The 21,520-nt window shown below is 28.5% G+C and overlaps 2 protein-coding genes across 2 annotated transcripts; both read right to left on the reverse strand.

Moving 5' to 3' along the window:
- Positions 1-233: 233 nt before the first annotated feature.
- LOC149058991 (uncharacterized) lies at positions 234-2,578 on the reverse strand. Its single transcript, XM_089221273.1, has 2 exons — positions 867-2,578; positions 234-753 (listed from the first exon to the last, which is right to left on the reverse strand). Exons 1-2 carry the CDS (start codon positions 1,404-1,406, stop codon positions 484-486), a joined length of 810 nt encoding a protein of 269 aa, XP_089077399.1. The 5' UTR covers positions 1,407-2,578; the 3' UTR covers positions 234-483.
- A 15,603-nt stretch (positions 2,579-18,181) lies between these two features.
- On the reverse strand, positions 18,182-20,791 carry LOC107173043 (cuticle protein 19-like). The gene is made up of 3 exons (XM_015523396.2): positions 20,446-20,791; positions 19,446-19,568; positions 18,182-18,594 (listed from the first exon to the last, which is right to left on the reverse strand). Exons 1-3 carry the CDS (start codon positions 20,461-20,463, stop codon positions 18,313-18,315), a joined length of 423 nt encoding a protein of 140 aa, XP_015378882.1. The 5' UTR covers positions 20,464-20,791; the 3' UTR covers positions 18,182-18,312.
- Between the last annotated feature and the right edge of the window lie 729 nt (positions 20,792-21,520).

Consider the following 21,520-nt stretch of genomic DNA (forward strand, 5'->3'; position numbering starts at 1 on the left):
TTTGTCATAATGTAGACTAATATAGCAATACGATAACAATTGTACAATATTACGTACCTATGATTATTGTTCTGTAATTTAAAGTAGGTACCTAATAACAGTGGCGCCGAGTTCATTAAAAAAAGGTGGTTCAACTCTCCCCAAAGACCACCCACCCACCCACAAAACTAAACCACACAAAACCGCTCGCTTCGCTCGCGAATCACATACACTTTACTTATCAAACAACTGTATTTATGAAATTAAATGAATTTATCTAATTCAATAAACCTTACTGTTTAGTATTTACAAACATTTTGATACCATATTATTAGCATACATTTATAGGATGATAAATATATTTTACCTCTTAATTCTTATCAATCTATTATTTATTATATAAGTATAAACCTTAATAGGTACATAAATATGAAAACATTTAGAGATTTTTATTCATAAAATAAAAAATAAAAAATATACCGGTAGGTACCATAATACCAAACATTAGGTTAGATGTTTTGATAATACAGATGTAGTACTGGCAAACTCATCTACAACTTGATTATGATCTATATCAATATCAGATTCGCAAGAAATAATCATTAACTGCTCCAAGCGGTCCTGACTAATTGTTGTCCTCAATCGGTTTTTAACGATTTTTAATTTAGAGAACGTCCGCTCTGGTGTTGTGCTAGACACTGGTAGTGTACATGCGATTTGAAGAGCCATGTATAAGGTCGGGAAAATGCTCTGTAATCCGGAAGTATGACATACCTATAAATTACAATAATTTAGAGTTACTATATTATATAATTTATTTTTTGCTCTTATCCAGCAAAAATATTTAGGTCTAAATAGGGAATGTAAATAAATAAATTAGTAACAACCTTAAATACGTGAAGAAGTGTTCCCAAATTTTGGCTACTGTTTTTTTTTAGACCAACGGTATCTTCTTTTTCTTCTTCTTCATCGCTGCCTTCTAAATCTGAAGAACTTTCTTTATTATCACTAGTTGCAGAACTAGGATGTAAACATTGAGAACCTATCATAGCAGATTCAAAATAAGAAAATAATTTTGAAAATTCTAAGTATTCTTTTTTTAACTCGGTATGATTAATAAATTTGCTGTACAAATTACAAAATTTATTAAATGCATCATCTGGTAATGTGTTAGGGTCAGATTTTGTTTTTTTCAGAACTGAAACAGAAAATAAAGAAATATCTTTCAATAATTCTTGAGATTTTGAATGAAAGCGTTCTTCAATACAAGTAATTGCTGAATCTATTGCAATTAAGTATGTTTTAACTTTATAGTGGAATTTAGGATCAATAAATGTATGGTCTTCAGTTGTTTCACCAGACAATAACTTTTTCTTTCTACTACGCTGTATTGGTAATGAAGTAAATGTAAATTCCGATGTATTCATAAATTGTGTTGCTTGAACTGTACTTGAACTGTAATCGGTGTAGGAAAAAATGAAGATATTGAACGAGAAGAAATTTTGGTTTTTCGTACTTTACAGTTGTCTAAATGTCTTTTCCAGTTAGTGATATTTAGCTGCTCTCGTTTTTTTCCACAAACGCACATACACTTTTCCGACATATTAAGTTTTTTATATAAACAAGAAGTTATAAAAGTAAATTATGAATATAAAATATTGTAATGTAGTATCTATATAGAAGGTAGTCGCTACTAAGGTAGAGCAATATTCAAAAATGTATAAATAAAATCAAACTTTTAAATTCAAGTAGGAAAAAATGTATCATTAATTTGTAAATAGGTACAACACTTCACATTTCACAGTACACAAATAAAAATAACTAATAAGGACATCAGTAATTACCAACTGGCAACTGCACAAAATATGAACAAATAACAATGTTCAATATACACTGTAATCCGTGTTGGTATAAATTTTCGATTTATGATTAGTCGTAGGTCGTAAGCCGTAGCCCGCATATTGATACGAATACGGAATAACCACAATAATAATATTATTATTAGGTATGCATTTATCAGTTTTATCGCAGTCTAAAAATATCTTGTCATTTTTATATTATTGCGTCGTCGTCGTCTCATGTCATATACAATAATATTGTATACGCCATATTATACATTTATACGGTATACTGTATAGTACTATAGTGTATACCTACGTGCTAATAACATGGTGGTGCGACTGGACGGTGTTATTGGATTTAAAGATAATTTAAGATTTTTGCCCGATTTCGATTTTTGACCAACGATAGTCAATAAATAATCCCACAATACCTACATAATGTTCAATCAAACTATGAAGTATTCAGTATTGAATTATCAGACTATATAGACTAATAGAGTCCATGAATCATGAGTCAATATTTTGGCCACATACTTTAATATTTTATCCATAACTATCCATACGCTAACGTAAGTGTTATAATAATAATATAATAATGCAATACCTTATACCTACCTAGGTTACAGGTAAACAGGTAATATGTTGTAACTGGTAACTGCTTAACGCTTAAGTAGTTAAGTGCCTAGTACCTACTTAAATACTTTATACTTAGTATAGTAAAAGAATTAACTATCTTGGTTCAATATTTTTACTTACCTACCCAAGACCCACACAACCCACCCACCCACCCACCCACCCATAATTTTAGGTGGTTCAAATGCACCACCTTAAGTGCGTACTCGGCGCCACTGCCTAATAAAAACATAGTGACATAAAGTTGGTACCTATACATAGTATATATTATTGTATATTATTGTATATCAATATATCATTACATCAAACATATTACATAGTTATATTATATATATATATATATTACACCATAACATAAATGTCTATAAGGTTATGGTTATATATATTATATATAGTCTTCCTGATCCTGAAAGTTAAACACAAAAAACTAACAAACTATATACATATAGGTACATTTACCGTAAAGTTAATGTTCAAGAGTATTTTTTTCTATTATAACTATTACCAAACTAAAAAAAAAATCGAATGAACATTTAAATTAATGAAGCCTATAATACGACCTATTGGCTATTTGTTACGCTTGGTTTGGTCAAGTATCGGCATAAACCTTAGGGAATGAAATACTTTGTTGCACGTTTTTGCAATTGTACCTATTGTTTTATAATCTCGATGACCTTTTGCATAATAGAAATAGAAATACTTACCGAAAGTGCCCTGGAGTCAATAAGAGTGTCTTGGTTAACGGGACTATTGACTATTGAGCGACCTCTTAAAAATTAAAATAATAACCGCACACTATATATTTTATGACATAACTCGACTACACTAAACGCGCCTATACAAAACGTTGTTACTCGTAGGTGTACTGTACCCGTATGACTCGGAATTTAACGGAAAAAAATTTGAATTCTCAGACAAGATTCGCGTGACAAAGGATGTGGCTATAGTTAGGTTAGTGCTGACTGTCGAGGGGAAGCAAGTTTCCATATCGGGACGAACGACGAAGTTGCGCCGCAATGACCGCGACCTTCGTGAACAGCACCGGGCGTGGTGCGTATTTTTTATATATGTTATTATTTGTCTGTGTTTTTGTTATTTGATTTGCCTATGTGGCAGTGAAACGCCGAAATCCGTTTTACAATCAGACGCGTAAAAGTACCCACAATAATTTGCATATTGCAGGTGTGATCAATAGTTTGTAAAGTACAATTTTAAACTATAAAATTTAATTATTTAACCTTTATTGTATAGTTAACTATAAAATGTATACAATAACATACACTGTACACACACCCACTCGTTATGTATCAAAATTAATTTAATATATCCATAGGTTTACCAAAGCATTTAAATCCAAATTCTATGTATTGTATACATAATATATGAAACATTATTTATGATTTTTAGTGTAATAATTCTGGTAAAAAGAATTATAGACAATAAACATAGAAAATAAATTTAATTTAATATTATATAACTTACTCATAACTTACCAGTGGCGGCGCTAGGCGTGGGCGGTGTGGGCCATTGCCCACGGCCTCACACCTCAAAGGGCCTCGCGTTCCATAGGGCTTTATAATTAACCATAGAGAAATATGACAGAAGTTAAAAAAATTTTTAAAAGGGCCTCTTTAAGTCTACTTTGCCCACATGTAACTTTTACCTCGCCACGCCACTGTAACTTACGATAGTTGATATATGTTCTTTAGGCACATTATATTTTTATATGTATTTTATACTTTCATGTAGCTATGCAAGTACACAATTTGTGGTTTATAATAATGGAATGTGAAATTGTGAATGAAGTGAAGAATATGTTGGTTTTACCTTTTATCAATGATATTATGTTTTCTAGATTTGGAGGGATGTGGATATGTGATAAGTCAGTACGTCGTATATATGATTTTGGCATTACACTTTTATTGCAGTAAATCATATAAACATTTGCTTTAATCTTCAACATAGAAATAGTGGTTTCTGATAGAAAATTTTAATTAGTTAATACTTCAAGGGATAAAAACTCTAAAAACTTGAAAATTCTCTGTACTCGATGATTTGAAAAAATACTCATAACAGTATTTCGAGAATATTTACACTTAACAACTTTTGATGAAATGTGTATGAAATGTTTAACAATTTTATTTTATTATACAATAATGAAAAAAAAAAATGTTTCGTTGTAATTTCAAAAATCTATACACAATCAAATATACAAATATTTCGAAAAATGTAAAGATGTTTATATCACGAACGTCATCACATCATTAAACGGTACGTTGGTGTTGACTTAATTAATATACCTATGCCATGTATTTGACAACAATTTGTTTAATCTACCAGATTAATCAAACAATCCTATAAATATAATATAACATATATTATCCTTAGAAATAGATCTACTTGTTGCTGTCTAAAACAACACGAAATTTAATTTTTTATTAGAAATTAAAAATTGACTTTTCAAGTATTTTTTGTACATTTTTCAAATTTAGTTTTTCTGGTCTACGAATTAATTTATTTCTCCCCTTGAAAAATTGATAAAAGATAAATATACAACTGATTAACCCTAAATCCCAGTGCTGTAGCCAGGTGGATGAGGGTTGGGAGGACTGCAGCCCCCCCCCCCCCCGAAACGTTGAGAAAATTTAAAAGTTATTTTTAATGGTCTATGGAAGTCGTTACAAACGTCTTAAATTGTATTTTTCAAATATAAAAAGAAAATTCATTGCTATTTTTGTTATTTTTTTTCTACATGTTAAACTTATGGAAGAATCTATATGTGAACCTCCATACACTGTGTAAAAATTGATCAGTCCCCTCTGAAGAAAAATCTCCTGGCTACGCCACTGTTAAACCCCATAACTAAAGAGATACGGTTTTAACGGTTGTGTATATATAGGTACCTATAAAATGTACAATAAACTATAAATTATATATTATTAAAGTTATCGGCGATGATGAAACGTTGTAATATATATTTGCTAAAAAAAAAATCGAAGAATCTGGCTTCATTATCATGTAATACCATCGATGATACAACTTAATATTATAATATAGTATATATAAGATATAACGTTAAAAGTCGTGCATGACGTATAAACATGAGTTGTTTGTCACTCTCAAATTCATTGTTAGAGATGACCCTGAACTAAGAAAAGTAAAATAACACAGTCATTATATAATTATTATAGTATTATACGTGAAATAAAAGTACTTTAACGGTGATTTTTCATTATTCGTTGTAGCGTGTAAAATGTCGTCGTAAGGTCAAAGGATATTTAGTTGTAATTTGTGCATCAAATATTATTACGATTGTAACTATTAATCCACACGAATTAATGATTATCGAATAAACTAACTTATGTGTGCCTATTATTAATATACAATATTAAATCACAATCACGATGCGAATATTAACAAAATTTATATAAAAAATTTAAAAATAAAAGCATGATGTTATTGTCATTGTTATTTTCACGTAAATTTAAAGATCTATCAGTTTGGAGGTGTGTATTTGAATTTATTATTATTATTGATATAATATTACCTATATTATAGCTAGCTAGCTATTATAATCGTTACTTACTATACATATTTTTACTATTAAATCATTGAAATAGTGCCATCTAATCTATATAACTAACTAACCTAACCTAACCGATAATATTACGTGTGTTTAATTTATACAAAAATAATTTATAAGCATGATGTAAAATAATAAAAAAAATTTATTTAACTTGGAAAATTTATTAATTATACTGAGTTGCCCATTGAAGTAGAAGGGGACTCGCCACTCCAATAAAAACCAATTTTTTAAGTTTTATGTATAAACTAAAAAAATTATTAAAAATCATGAGATTAATGAAAATAAAATGTCGAAAGGTAAACATTTTCATCAAAATAAACTCTATAAAATAATAGATATCTTTATTTTTCAAAAATTAAAAAATAAATAATAATTTTTTTTAACTTTTTACCAAAAATTGAATTAAATTAAAAAACAAAATAAATTCAGTACTTATCTATGTGAGTATGATAAAAAAAAACAGATTTATGATATATTTATTATCACAGGAGATATAACAATGGGTATAAATCCTTGCGGGATACCCTGCAGTATACTCATATAATATATGATATTCTTCAATCAAGCATTTATCTACAGGCTAAATGCATTCATACCTATTTAAAAATCAATTATAAAGTAGGCTATTGTTAAACCTATTAAGTACCTACATAATTTAATTAATATTTGAATTTTAGATACCTACACAATTATGAAATATTAGGAGTTTCACGTTTTTGCAATTATTCAAATGAAATTTGCTTACAGACTATTGACCAATATATAATATGTAATAGGTACCTAAAATTATTATCTTGTCTTTTAATTTTTATAATTATTATTTATTAATTGGATGGCAGCGTAAAATCGTTACCCGTATAGAGAATACATATTGCGTAAGCGCGTTGATCTAGCGTAAGATCATAAAATACCTGTTTTAAATATAACGATTAAATCGTATTTGCAATAAATGTCGGAAAATCTAACTTTTAAGTTTAATACGACAATGAATTAGATTGTTAAATGACAATACTTAAAAATTGGTTGCTAATACCTACTTTAAATTAATAACTGTTGAAATGTATTTTGAATCATTGCTAAATAGTTACAATTATTGTGTACTTTATTGGACACGAAATGGTTTTCCTTTCATTTGTTTATTGTGGTTGTTAAAGTAGGGCAGTTATTAAAATATTCAATGAGTACTGTAATATATAATTTCATCTTCTCGGATACATTTTATAGATTACAAATCACATTTATAATTTTTACATAATAATTTAACCATCGTAAAATTTTATAATTTATTCTGTACTTGCTACAAAATAAGACAATTCATTGTCATTAGTAATCACTGGTTAGTGATAACCGATACATCTATAAATTTTATTAAGTTATACACATCAAGCTAGTTAAAATTTTTGAATATAATAAATGAATAATAATAAAATAATGCAGCAATACAACTTAAATAGGTACATTAGCATAATATTATAATACTCAATAATGTTAAGCAGCTTTATATTTTGTCCAAAAATACCAAATGCATTGTGATTTTTATTTTCATTCTTATAAATGGAAATCATGTTTTATTATGCATAGTAGATCCTAGATAATATTTCATTGTTAGTAAAAAAAAAAAAAAACCATAGTGTATAATATATTTATTCTATGAAATAATTTACCTACAAGAATTTCTGATTAATCTCCAGCATTTGTAATGAATGTAATAAGTATTTAACTAAATATTGTATTTTTTATACACTATAATTGTAGTACTTATATTAGCTAGTATTATATAAGTATTATAATAGGTAGCTATATTTTATATTTCTAAAATAAAGTTATTATTATTGTAGTTACTGTTATTTTTAAGGCGTAGTACCTTTGTCCTACGTACATTGCTATAAAACCTTTCAGAACATTTTTAGTAAATGTTAGATGTAGACAATTCAATAAAGATGCTAATAAAACATTATGTGAGCTTAATGAGCGCAATATATCTAAATTGGCTATATTATTACCTATCTGTATATTCATATCTTATTTAAAAACAACAATGATTATTGAATAATAATTGATAATTATTTTATGAAGTATTTAAAATATACTGTTGATTAAACAGCAAAAACATATAAGAAGCCTGAGAACATTATTATAGTATACATTAGTACCGACTAGAATAGAATATTTAACTGTTTATTACAGATATACGATGACACGATGTTATTTATTCGTTGTTCCTACTCATCATTGTAATTTCAATTTAAAAAAAATCGATTCTTTTATCGAATCTAGGTAAACAGTGGTTGCATGTTATTTTACATCTTCATCCAGGGTCGTTCTAGACAGTGTAATCAAAAATACATACACATTAACACATGGTATAATAGTATAGTATACCTACATATTGTTTATGTTACAGTACTCAATGTCATGCACGATTTTCAACGGGTAGGTATACTGCGTAGAATCGTTTTTAGCAGTTGCACGTGGAAGTGTTATTAAAACGAAACGTGATCATACAATATTATTGACTTCGATTATGTCGTTTACAAAATCAATAAATAAGTGCATAAGTACTCAGCACTGCTGTATTCAACGACTGAATAGAGAAAAATATTAGTTATTGTCGTATACCTAAACTTCTTGTCAGGAGTAAAACTACGACATGCACTATGCAGCAAGTTCGAGGCAGCGTGTATAAAGAGCATGATTAAAATTAAACTCAAACGGAGCATATTGATAATATTGCACGAATAAAAAAAAATATTAATACCTAATAATGAAAAATATTTATAGTCCTTATTTAAATTTCTAGCTGATTGTCAAGTTAATTCATTTAAATTTCGTCTAAAAATCACACGCCTTATATAGGTAGGTACTGTAGTAGGTAAACATAATAATATATATTGTACATACGATACACAACTTTATAACACCTGCAGTTGGTGGATGATGATATTAATGATAGTACAGAAGAAACTCTTTCACGAAATAACAGAACTATAATTTTTGTTGTTGAGGATGTGTACGCCTATTCATTCATGTAATACGCATCTGGTTTGTTTAAAAGAGTACAGCTTAATTATATATAATATATTATTATATAAGCATATTTATATAAACCAGATTCAAAATAAAAACAAATTACGAAATTTTTTAACTGTTGAAGTGATTGAGTACTGAGTATACCTACATTTTGTTGGCATAGGATACGATACTAAAAATGTAATATTAGAAAACATTGACCACAAGTCAAACTAACGTTTACCAAGGTCATACATATATTTATAAAAGCACGAACGTTGAATTATTTGATAATATTTATTGGATTTGTGATAACTTTGGTGTATTTTGGATTATGAAAACTCATCGAAAAAATTACATAGTTAGATTATATTCTTTGTTTTTATATTTAAATTTTCCTCTTTTTTTCAACTTTTTTTCTATTGACGTTTTTTAAGGCAAAAATTATTTACTGTTTGAGTCATACACGTTAGACGTTCCGTTATATTATTCAATACATCATAAAATACATTTATTTTTATTACGATAGCCGATAGTCAACTAAGCCAAAGCGAAAGTGTAATGCAATATAGCTCTTTAAAATATATTCCCACAGAATTATATGAAGCACTCAACTTTCGCTTGACCATAATATATAGTGTAATAGATGGCAATATATAATTATTTAAATATATAAGCTATTGTACATTAACTTTGTCATAATAGATAATAAATGCTTTTGTGGGGCTTGTAACTAAAAATATTTCCTATTTTATAAAAAGTTTTTATACTTGAAATATATATAACATATATTTAAATTTAAATCAGCCATTGTGATACAGTATTATACATAAATAATAATGTAAATATTGAGTTTAGTATTTTCGAATATTTCATGCTTACTTACATATTATTCACTATTTCTCGGAGAATAAAATTTAATATTTTTAACATAAAAATTAAGATGCATTTTAATCATGTAAGCACTTTTTTAATGAATATTAATCGATATATTATTACATTTCTCTAATCAATTCATAAATGCATTTATTTATTTATTTTTTATTTTTTAATACATTTTATGTACTAATAATAGTAATTTATTCGTTTTTATACAAAACTTTCGGAAATCACATAACTATTTAACCTAACCTGTCAGTCTCTATATTTTTGCCACATACGATATGAAAATATACTTCTTACTATAATCACTAATATATTTTGAGGATTTTGGAACTCATATATAATATTACAAGATAGTCTTGTTGACGAAAAAGTTTATAGGTCATCTGCTTTTACAGTTGAATGTTGAATTAATCCCCTGTCCGTTCGGCGGCACTAAAATATTCAAATGACTATACCTAGCTATTGCATGTTACACGGTTGTGCTCGTCTGTGCGTGTATTGTATACGGGCCAAAATCCATAAATAAAGCTTTTAGTATTATATTGGAAATATACTATTGGACAATACTATTCATAATATGACTATAGGAAACATAAGCGTTATTGTGCGTTTGTAGATTTGAAAAACGAAACAAATTAAACTACGATAGGTATATAAATATTTTGTGGTATTATATACTTAAAAAATGTCGACCCTATAATATCTGCTATGTCCTGAATCCGCGAATGGGCTATTTTTCGTCATTTCGGTTAAACAGTAATTAAATTTTACCGACAAAAGAATAAATTATAATAATAATAATATTATGCCATCAGACCGTGTACTTTGTAGTCGTGCTAAACGTTTTATTTCATACAACTCACGCGCCCGCCCGGATGACCCGATTGCAGTTGTATGGCTGCGGCGCGCGCGATGATTGCCAATACGACAGAGGAGGACCTCCTCAAACTGCCAAACGCGATTGTTCTATCTACTAGAAAACACCTAACCACTTGGACCACACAATATTATAATATCTCACACGTAACAAAAAAGCTATAAGCTATACGCTGTCGAGTGTCAACAACCGTCTAATTATAAGTAAAAAAAAAAATGTGTTTTGGGTTTATTACTGCATTATTTTTTTATGCGGAGTATAGACACGAAGGACACGTAGGCTGCAGAACCACGTCACCACGGTGCCGTCTGTACCTACACGATGATAATATAACATTTTTATATGTTTATGCTTAAGTAAATAAAAATGATACCAATAATTTCGTTGTAACAATTTTTGCGTTGCGCAAACATTGGCGAGCCGTATTATTTATTGGCAACGGCTCTAGTTGCCGTCAGTAGTCTGTTAAGAAAAATATTTCGAATGGTGTGTGTTTTGGGTGTTTCTATTCCTGGACAAGCCTATATCCGAAGGACGTGCCCTAGTTTTCCGGGACAAACTATAATTAAAATTGATGATTTTATGTATGACTCACCTTTTTTCGTGTGTCAATTGTTATACATGAAAATTTTGAGTTTCTGTTCTTCCACGTATAAATTTTGATATTTGGTATAGTTTTGAATTCAATTTTTGTATTCTGCTTTACTCTAGTTTATGTGTTTAACCGTTTCCTTGGTGAATAAAAATACACTGTAGTCGAATAAAATTATTCTTCATTACTTCATATTATATCTGTTTACCTAGGTACTATAGTGACCGCTATAGCCTACCGAACTATAAACAAAAATTAGAAATTTTTTAGTTTATAATATTCTCAAAACAATAAAACGAACATTTTTAATATTCTCAACTATAAGAATTAATGTTAAAAATATAGATTCAAATCCCAAAAAGATATTATCAGAAAACCATGTAATGAGAGATAGGACAATCTGCAGGCTATCACTGTATAGTCTCTACAAAATTGATAAAGTATATACGATTGTACCTATAATTTGATCTATTGAAGTTTGAAAGTATAGTGTTAGTGCAACTGTTCCAAGTGTTTATCATACAAATTATTTTTATAAATTTATTCAGTGAATAAATTACAAAGTTCCCATATATTTACATGTTAAATTACAATAAAATATTAGTGTTTACTGAATATATTATATTATAATAGTAGGTATATATATAATGTATTAATGTATGTGAAGAATATTTGCACTCTGATGAAACTGATTGCGTCGTACAGAAAGAGCTAAGAAGGAACTCACGAGTCCACGCTTGACATTGAATTTTGAAATAATAATAATGACTAAAAAAAATTAATAATTAATATTTTCTTGTTCAATAATCAGTAAATGTACCTATTAAATAGTAATTCAAATAAATGTTTTATTAGTAAAATAGTAAAAACCTATGTATGCTAACTAAACCGCATTACTTTAATTGAATTATGATTATATGAGTCTTTTATGATGAATTGGTATTTTTGAAATGTATTAGGTAAGACTGGTAAGAGCAAATTTTTTATCATTGTTTTGTTATTTTTACTAGATAACTAATTGCATCTTATTTTAAATTCCACTTCGGAGATAATATATATAATTTGTTTAACTTGTTGGGAAATATAATGCTTATTGATGTGTTCCTAATTCGAATTTTAGAGATTTATAGATTTTGATACTTCCTGTTCACTCATTATACTAATACTTATTATTTCTATGGTATTGTTTCTTCTCATTTTCTACAACTACAGACAATAAAATATTATTACGATAAAAAAGAAATATAGGTTTAACAAAAAAATATTTTACACTGCCCTCGGTTTGCTCAGATATGCGATGTCTTCTCTTTCGTTCCGTTGGATGGCCGCCTATATGATAAAATGGCATTACGTACGAGCATCCTGCGTATATATTACGTATAATATAGAACAAATTGCATATACATAGGTAACTAGCACTAGGTTCAACAAATTTAAAATAAAAAAATCATAAATCCTATGTATAATGGTCATTGGTCGCCACGCACGTTAACTAATACGAAACACAAACAAAACCACCATCAAGCGTCCGCAAGTGAAAGTGAAAAACGTTGCAAAATCACTACCGTATAGTTTTAGGTGTACTACATTGTACATAGAATCGAGTAATAAGTGTATTATAATATAGGTACCTATAAAAAATACGATGCAGCGAATACATGCAGTATATACATGAAAAAAATTATTTCCAGGACATACAAACGAGGAAAGGTTTAAGCCTATATCCATCATGTGTGGCAGTGGCACATTTTATGAAGAAGTTTTATTGTCATTGTTCGCATGTGAAAAAACTTATAGGGTTGATATCGTAAATAAATTATTCCAAACTTCAATAGGTAACAAATGAACGAGAGGATATCACAGGAGTAGCTGTCAATTGTGTTTGGAATTGATCGATGATTATTAGTATTATTACCATCATTCATCTAAACGATTACAATTTTACATTGAATAGATTAAAGAAAATACATTGGTTTGAGTATATAGTATATAGTATAACCGTATAATGACTAATGAGTATCAATAATAATTAATAGAGTATATATATTTGTTTATGCGATTTTTTAGTTTGATGATATAGATAAGAAATGTGTAAATATTCACAAAAAAATAAAAAATGTGAAAAATGTTAATGCATTTTATGTTTATTCTACGGGGCTGGCAATACATGGTTGCTGCCTCCGTGTACTTAAAACTTTTCGGGGGACGAATGAGTATCGAGTAAATATTAGGATAGGTCTTGCGATTCATGCAAATTCCTGCAGGACATTAGCCAAGTGCCTAATTATTATACTTGTAAAACGTCGTTATTATTGATTTTTAATTTTTTACACTTGGTGAGAGTGAGTGGGACTGGCCATCACGTATCTTTATTTTCGTTATAACATATTTCTGACCATCTGACCACGGTGTAAGACATAGTATTCAATAATTGTAAATAATGACGAATGGGTAAGTAATAAATTATAGATAATAAGGATTAGGTATAAGGTAGAAGTAATGTTATAATTTTTTTTTCGGCGAAACACTGGTATTATGATTTAAACTAATTTGGTAAGTAGGCAGAAATAAAAACAATTTGTAATATAATTTATTTATAATTTAATTTAAAGTAAAATATATATGTAACTTAGTGCGTTTAACTACATTTAAAACTACAATTAGTAGGTACTAATAAATAATATAATAACAATAAAATCTAAAATTTCGATAATTTAAAATTTGGGGGCAAAAAGAGTTATCGAAAAATAATTAATAATATTTTATAATATATTGATTATGTATTATAATATTTCATGATGGTCAATTTCTTTTAATTATGTGATTTTGATTTATTGAGTTTAGTGTCACTTAAAATAATTATACTAAAATAAATTGCAATTAAGATTTAGTACCCATGCAACTACTGTTTTGAAAATGTGATTTTATAATCGTATTATCATAATAATATGACCTGCATCGTCAGCAGCACACTTTTTATTCGGATAGATATGTGTTTTCGATAAATTGCACAAACTCTAACCTTGAATTCGTCACGAATTGTTGGACTTACATACGATTTTCCTATCTGCATAGCGTCTCTGAAGGTGGAAACAATTCAGCTTCTAAAATGTTCAAACTTATTGCTATAATAATAATTAATAAAATAGCATTACACAGTACCAACAATATGGCGGTACGTACTATAGTTAAAATTTAAAATGCTCACATTATTTCAAACTAAAAGGGTAAAAAATAAAAATAAAAATGTATTATTAAGTACCTAAACTGTTATTTACGTATTCTCATTTTGTTGATTAACAAATAAACTATAGGATGAATTATGCAACTGATGCAACTACTATATTATACAAGATTAATCTTATAATTTCAGCAATTTCCAACTATTCAACATATAGTTATAGAAGGTAAAAATTAAAAATTAATGTAACTTGAGATTAAATATCAAATTTATGTGATTACTTTATAAAGACTAAACATGAATTACAGCGATTAATAAAATATCACATTAAAATATCATAATTTTTTTTTTATGTGTTATAATGTTATATGTATGAAAAAAAATTATCGACGAATTTTGTGGGTACTTGAGTTATTTACACATCATTTTGTTGTGTATTATATCATAATATCATATCATATTATATTTTTAATGTAATGATTGGTGAACCTATACATGCGTGTGAGGGTCTACATAGGACACTTAAAGTCAGTAGAGCATAGGTGACCTAATTTGCTACGATAGGGCTACATGTTATATTATATTGTGCACATTGCATGTATAACATATATTTTTTAACTCCACGTCCATGTCAGAGAATCTAGTTTCAGGTGATTCATTACTCTTAAACTTCTTAATAATGATTATTTCAGTTTTATTCTAAAAATAAATTAGCAAATTATATTAAATACATGTTAATTACAGAAACATCAACTGGCAATTTTGTGTTGGCATAATTGTATATAAACATAGGTATAAACACTATAAACTATATTCACTAAAGTTATTACTTTATTAGTTTTTTTTTTTAAATTAAATATTTATATTTTGATGAAGATAAAGATATTTTACATAATGATTTTATGATTTTAGATTATCCATTCGTATTTCACAATATTCCATTATTATAATATTATATATATTATACCACTTTATTTATTTTGAAAATTTCAATGTAACACAAAAATAAAATGTATTTTTTAATTTTTTATAGTATTTATTTTAAGATAAGTATACTTTTAAGGTTAAAATTAATGCTTTTCATACACCTATTTGCAGGACGAATGGATTATACGAACTATAACTCTGTGGTGCAAGGATAAAGTTAAACTTAAACAAAATTCAAGCTTTTCAGAATATTGAATTCTGAAGGATGTCCAATGTATCTGCCATCAATTTTCTCTAACCTAAAATTTCATAACAATTTATGCTATGAAAACCATCACAGATGAAGAAGCACATAATATCTACTAAAATACGTGATTTCACGTCATAAGATACGTGATTTCATAAGCGACTTCAAAATAATCCAATAACCCTTTTTGACTTATTTTTCTATTGTAGATAACAGTATAAAACTGGGAAAGTCTTCGACGACGACTAAAATAAATGGAGTCATGACCTTTTACTAATCTAGTTATATTAACTTTAAAACAAAAACATTTTTAATACGTTTAAAGACATAAAAAAAATAAAAATTAATTAGACGTTAGTAATGGGCGACCCTTACAACTCTTTCAAGTCTATACCATATTTTTAACTCATGAGAAATAATATTATTGTGCATTTCGTTACATGAATTATTTATTAAAAAATGACATAAATACCAACAATTTTAAAACGGCAGCCGATGTTATTGAATTTACCTATTTTTAATAATGTACGACTAACAACTATTTCTGTTTGACTATATATACTGTATAATAATGCTATACTGAAGTACTGAATATTGAATAAGCTTTAAAGTTTTATGGCATTAATAACATAATATGTTTTATAACAGTCTAATAAAATATTATGTTAATATCAAGGTTTATATTATTATTATCAATATCATCTAGTTTTGAGACGTAACACTGATATTATTGTTGTCTCCGTTTTACAACAGTGTGTACTGCGTAACATACCAAATTTATGTTCAACAGATAACGCGTAGCTTAGTTAGTTTAAAAATTAGTAAGAATCTACCAATAATGTAATATGATGCCATGATGGTAAGAACATTGTCTATTATTTTATGTGGGTTTTTTACAATATATAGTTCAATTTTTTAGCATAAATTAAAATAAAAGTGCTCGTAACATACTTAAACACTGAACTATCGTAAAGGCCTAACATACGAAGTACGAACACGTCAAACACAGATAATGTTCTTTACATTATATAAGAGATCAATTTACTTAAATTTTTAAATTTGAGTAAATTTGTGATATTACGTACTTGTAAGACGAAGACAACAAATGTTACGTTATCTTAAGCTCTTACCGGTTGTTATTGAACCACCCAAAAATGGCGAACTATCTTCTCAAAATTTTGATTTGTTACTAATCTAAGAATTGATCTATAAAAGGTGACTTTAACATGTAAAGATAAATTCTATTCATATGAGTGAGCATATGATGACAATCACAAGTGAAGGCATTGATGCTGCCGACGTTATAATAATTACGACGCATATGTACCACGTACAATATGACATGAATTATTTAATAAGATTTATTATTCCCATTCTGATTTCGGCGGGTCATTGTGTTTTCACATAAAGCTAACATTGACGAATTTCAGAGGCCCACCGTGTTTGTGAATAAATATTCTTATTTTTTTATTAAAATTCAGAAGAGTAAAACCGATTTCAAAAATAATTATTATGATGAAATATTTATTTCCAAAGAATAGGAAATGTATAGTCATAAAAGGTGAGTAAATATATGAAGTACAAATATAGACTTTATTATTTAATATTATATACTGTTTAGAAATAACATGAATAGCATTAATTGTACATAATACGACTGATATTTCAGTTATAATTTTGTTTAAAAAAAAAAAATCAAAGAATGGGTTCACTGAGAATGCGGAACCTGTGTCTTTTCATGTGCCTATGTATATATAAAGATGGTATTTTTTTTCTTTAGAAAACAATATTAACATAATAATCTTATATTATTTCTTGATAAAATATAAATGTTGTTTTTCCATACTGCACATAATTTTTTGTCCACTTAAATAAATGACTGCGTCGTAAAATTGAACCTACGCATTCACATCAAGGACGTTATAATAATATACACCTAATATATCATATAATATATAGAACGTGCAGCGTATTCGTTGTAAAAAGAAATTATAAATCTAAATAAATGAATGTTTGAAAAAAAACCATACCTATTATATGAACCAGAAATGCATTTAAATCAAATAAATGAGTCATGTAATAATATACTTTTTAACTTTTATAATATAATATAATAGTATATCTAGCCACACAGAGTCAGGGAGTGCAGTTGTGCGCGATAAAATAAATGAGTGATATTGATATAGTAAAAACCAATAAATAGGATTAAGGTATATGAGTAAAATTCATTATAATGTGAACACAAGAGTTCTATATTTTGCACTGTTACCACAGTTAACTCCCTTCTCACGAGAATTAAGACTCTAAAACTTAAAAATACTAATCTAAATATCATTTTATTTTGTTTTTGCTTGATCTACAACGGAAAAAATATAAAATTCTGTTTTGCTTGAAAATTTGTGGTGGAAAATAAATAGAAAACAGTTTTCAATAACAACAATTCCATATAATTATGTAATAACATATTATTGGGCAACGATAACAATATTATAACTGTCAACTTTAATTTGCTCGAAGGGTAAGTGCCGTTACGCGGTCCTGCGCGAGTGGATCGCTCAAAACAGTTGACGTCCGCCACGACGGTGATGATGGTCACGAGGGTGATGTTTGTGGTGGTGATGGACTTGCGGGTGATGAGCGTGGTTCTCGTAGTGCACGTGTGCGTTGAACCCGTTGTGCTTGTCGGCCGTATACGTTACCTTGCGGATACGACCATCCGGCTCGACCAGGCTATAGCCGCCGTGCACTACGTCCCCATCCCGTTCCTCCCACTGATGTTTGTCGTCCTTTGTGTGCGGGTCTTTGACGCCGTATTTGAACGTGTACTTGGGTGGAGCCTGCAAAAATTACGAAATAGAAATAAACGTGTATGTGATATGAAAGTGGGTTGTCGAAGTGGTGAAGCGCAAAAGTTTTGAGGAATCCGACGGAAGTATATGCCGCCCCCTTAAATATAGCAAATTGATTACCACGTCACCATCGCTCTTTTGAAAGAAAATTCTAAATACTATACGCACCACCACAATAATTACAGAATTACAGGTGCCATTTTCGGGCCAACGTATAGTTTTATGAGATTTCGTTATTCTTATATTATATACCTACCACCCGCCCATCTATCAATCATCTGTGTAAATCTGTGTAAATCTGCTCTAGCTTCAAATAATACACGTAATGTTTTATGTGACGAAAGAGCTTATTTAAAACGTACCCTGCAAGTCATTTACGTTTTCGTACTTTGCATTTGATCAAAGTCCGAGCCACCAGATTGTGTAGACACGATAATACTTAACCTACCCATATACAATACATATTATTATGACGTACATAACTGTAAACGGTTACCTGTGGGCTGCAATTGTATTAGATCCTGTAGGGGTCTAACACATACAGCATCTCCGATATCATTATTTTAAGTGATATCAGGTTTTATGTTATAAATAAATAACATCGTTCTTCGAGCACTCAAATAAGAATAACACGGGTTAGTTGTATGCATAGGCTTAGTATGGGATGGGGGGATAAGGTGGCTATAGTCCCCCCCCCCCAAAAAAAAAAAATCATGTCCATGTATACGAGAACTGAAATATTTTTTATTTAAAAAAAATGCTTTAGACTCCCATATAAATGCATCATCACGCTACGCCTATGATGGTTACTACTTACACTACGAATGTTAAATACGTACGTAATAGTCGTGCCCGTGGTGTTGGGTGTGATGGAATATCGGATGGTAATAGGCGTACGATGTGGCATCGTGGTATACGGCCGACGTCAATGTCGTCAGGGCACCCAGGGCGATCACAGCGATCTAGAAAATTGACGGCAAATCAAAACGTTTTCCGATTTAAATTCACAGCACGCTACCTCGAAGATGCGATGAAAAAATTATGTATCGTGCATTTCGCGTGGCCTAGGCCTGTAGGCAACGAACAACACTGCATGCCAGCAATCGAAATGCTCGAGAACATAATGTTTTCAACTGAATACACGCAATATATAATATAAGAGTATACACAATAATGATAATGGTTTTTTTTTTAAATATAATATATATTTCATATTGTATTACAGTTATTTTGTTTTATTACCTTCGTTTATATTATTATATGCGAAATTGCGAACATCCATCAATATATATATACATTTATCAATTATCAGTATATCGATGTTATTTATTTGTTTCGAGCTATCAATATAAACGATTGGATAATTTATAGTATTCAAATAAAATACTGAACACGAAAATTTCAAAGAAAAATATATTTTACCCCTTACGCACAGTCAACTGAATTCACATGAGTGCCTGTTGTACTGTAACAAAACATCGATTGAAATAATTATGTTAACAAAAAGTTTACTAAAATTTGGTGACATTTAATAAGTACTCGTATGACGTGCCACGTCTATACAATAAGTTTATATTGATGATATTTGTTCTCAGTCTTGGCCAAAAATAATTTATTCTTTAGCCACAACTTTAGATTTATAAAAACGGACAAATAAAAAGGTTTTAATTTTTAGTAGATACCTACTAAACATAGTTGTGCAGTGTGGTACTATTAGAGTCAATAACTGTGGATCAGTTGTCGTTTCAAAAAAACGAATACACTAATAAAAAGATAACAATACAGCGAAAAAGTTAACTATATTAAACATTTATAATAAATATTATGTTATTTACTCACCTGTAACATACAAGCCATCGATAATGAGTTATTATACTGTTCGTACACCAAAATGTTGAGTGATATTAATTAGAATAATTATCGCTGTGGCGCTGTTCATTCATCAAACATACAAAAACAACTGATACTAATGGGCTGAAATAATTAGTATTTATAGTTAATGGTTCCATGTAAGTATGCAACGGCTAACACCACCCAAGAGTTAAAATAATGTGTCGAAATACCCGATTATCCGACACACGTTTGATAGGGCCATAATTTTGTATTGGTTCTGCGGTGGGTGCATTTACGGTTCATCAGTTAACTTAAAGAAAAAATGAATTATAATTAGTAAAAAACTTACTAAGGCCGTTAGTGGTTATTTATTATTCTGTATTTATCATTCGTGTATGAAAAGTAAAAACGATCGTGTTTATATAGTATGCTGCAATATTATTAACATAGATATAATGCAGAAACACGAAGGTAGAAAAAACTTAAAAACACAAAACAGAATTATAAAAAAATAAATATCAAATGTTCCAATAATTGTTGATACAAATAGGTATTTAAAATATTGATAATATTAATGGTAATAAAAATACTATATTAAATAATATATATATATAAAACGTAGGTACCCTCGTTTCTTGTTTATAAATTTATAATGCTCACTAGTTTTCATTTTGTTTTTTTAATAATACAATAAACAACCATAAATTCAAGATAGGTATCATAATATATTTTATTCAGATATGACAATTATTTAAAAAAAAAAAAAAAAAACATAAAATGTATAAATTATAGTTTTATAAATCTATAGTATCATTTATTTAGTTATTCACTTTATTTAGTAATTGTATATATGTACTATAGGTATATGAAAAGTGTTTAAAAGTGTTCATAATAACACATCAGCATCATCTATAATTATCCAATATTTTCTTTAGAGTCTAATTTCTAAGGTAGTGACCTTATCCAGAGTTTCACAACAACTATAAATGATTTTTATTTTTTTATTTGTAGATAGGATATAAGTTTAAGAATTTAAAGCCTATACCTTATAGGAACAAAATGACGATTTTCTATATACGAC

Source organism: Diuraphis noxia, unplaced genomic scaffold (genome assembly GCF_037042655.1).
Source record: "Diuraphis noxia isolate RWA-SAM2 unplaced genomic scaffold, SU_Dnox_SAM2 contig0002, whole genome shotgun sequence".
In the NCBI taxonomy this organism is placed as follows: domain Eukaryota; kingdom Metazoa; phylum Arthropoda; class Insecta; order Hemiptera; family Aphididae; genus Diuraphis; species Diuraphis noxia.

Excerpts from the sequence above, each read along its gene's own strand:
- LOC149058991 (XM_089221273.1), bottom strand. The coding sequence starts at position 1,406 with ATGAATACATCGGAATTTACATTTACTTCATTACCAATACAGCGTAGT. Across the intron at positions 754-866 it reads CACTTCTTCACGTATTTAAG|GTATGTCATACTTCCGGATT; the intron begins GTTGTTACTAAT and ends TGTAATTTATAG.
- LOC107173043 (XM_015523396.2), bottom strand. Across the intron at positions 18,595-19,445 it reads ACCACGGGCACGACTATTAC|GCTCCACCCAAGTACACGTT; the intron begins GTACGTATTTAA and ends TAATTTTTGCAG.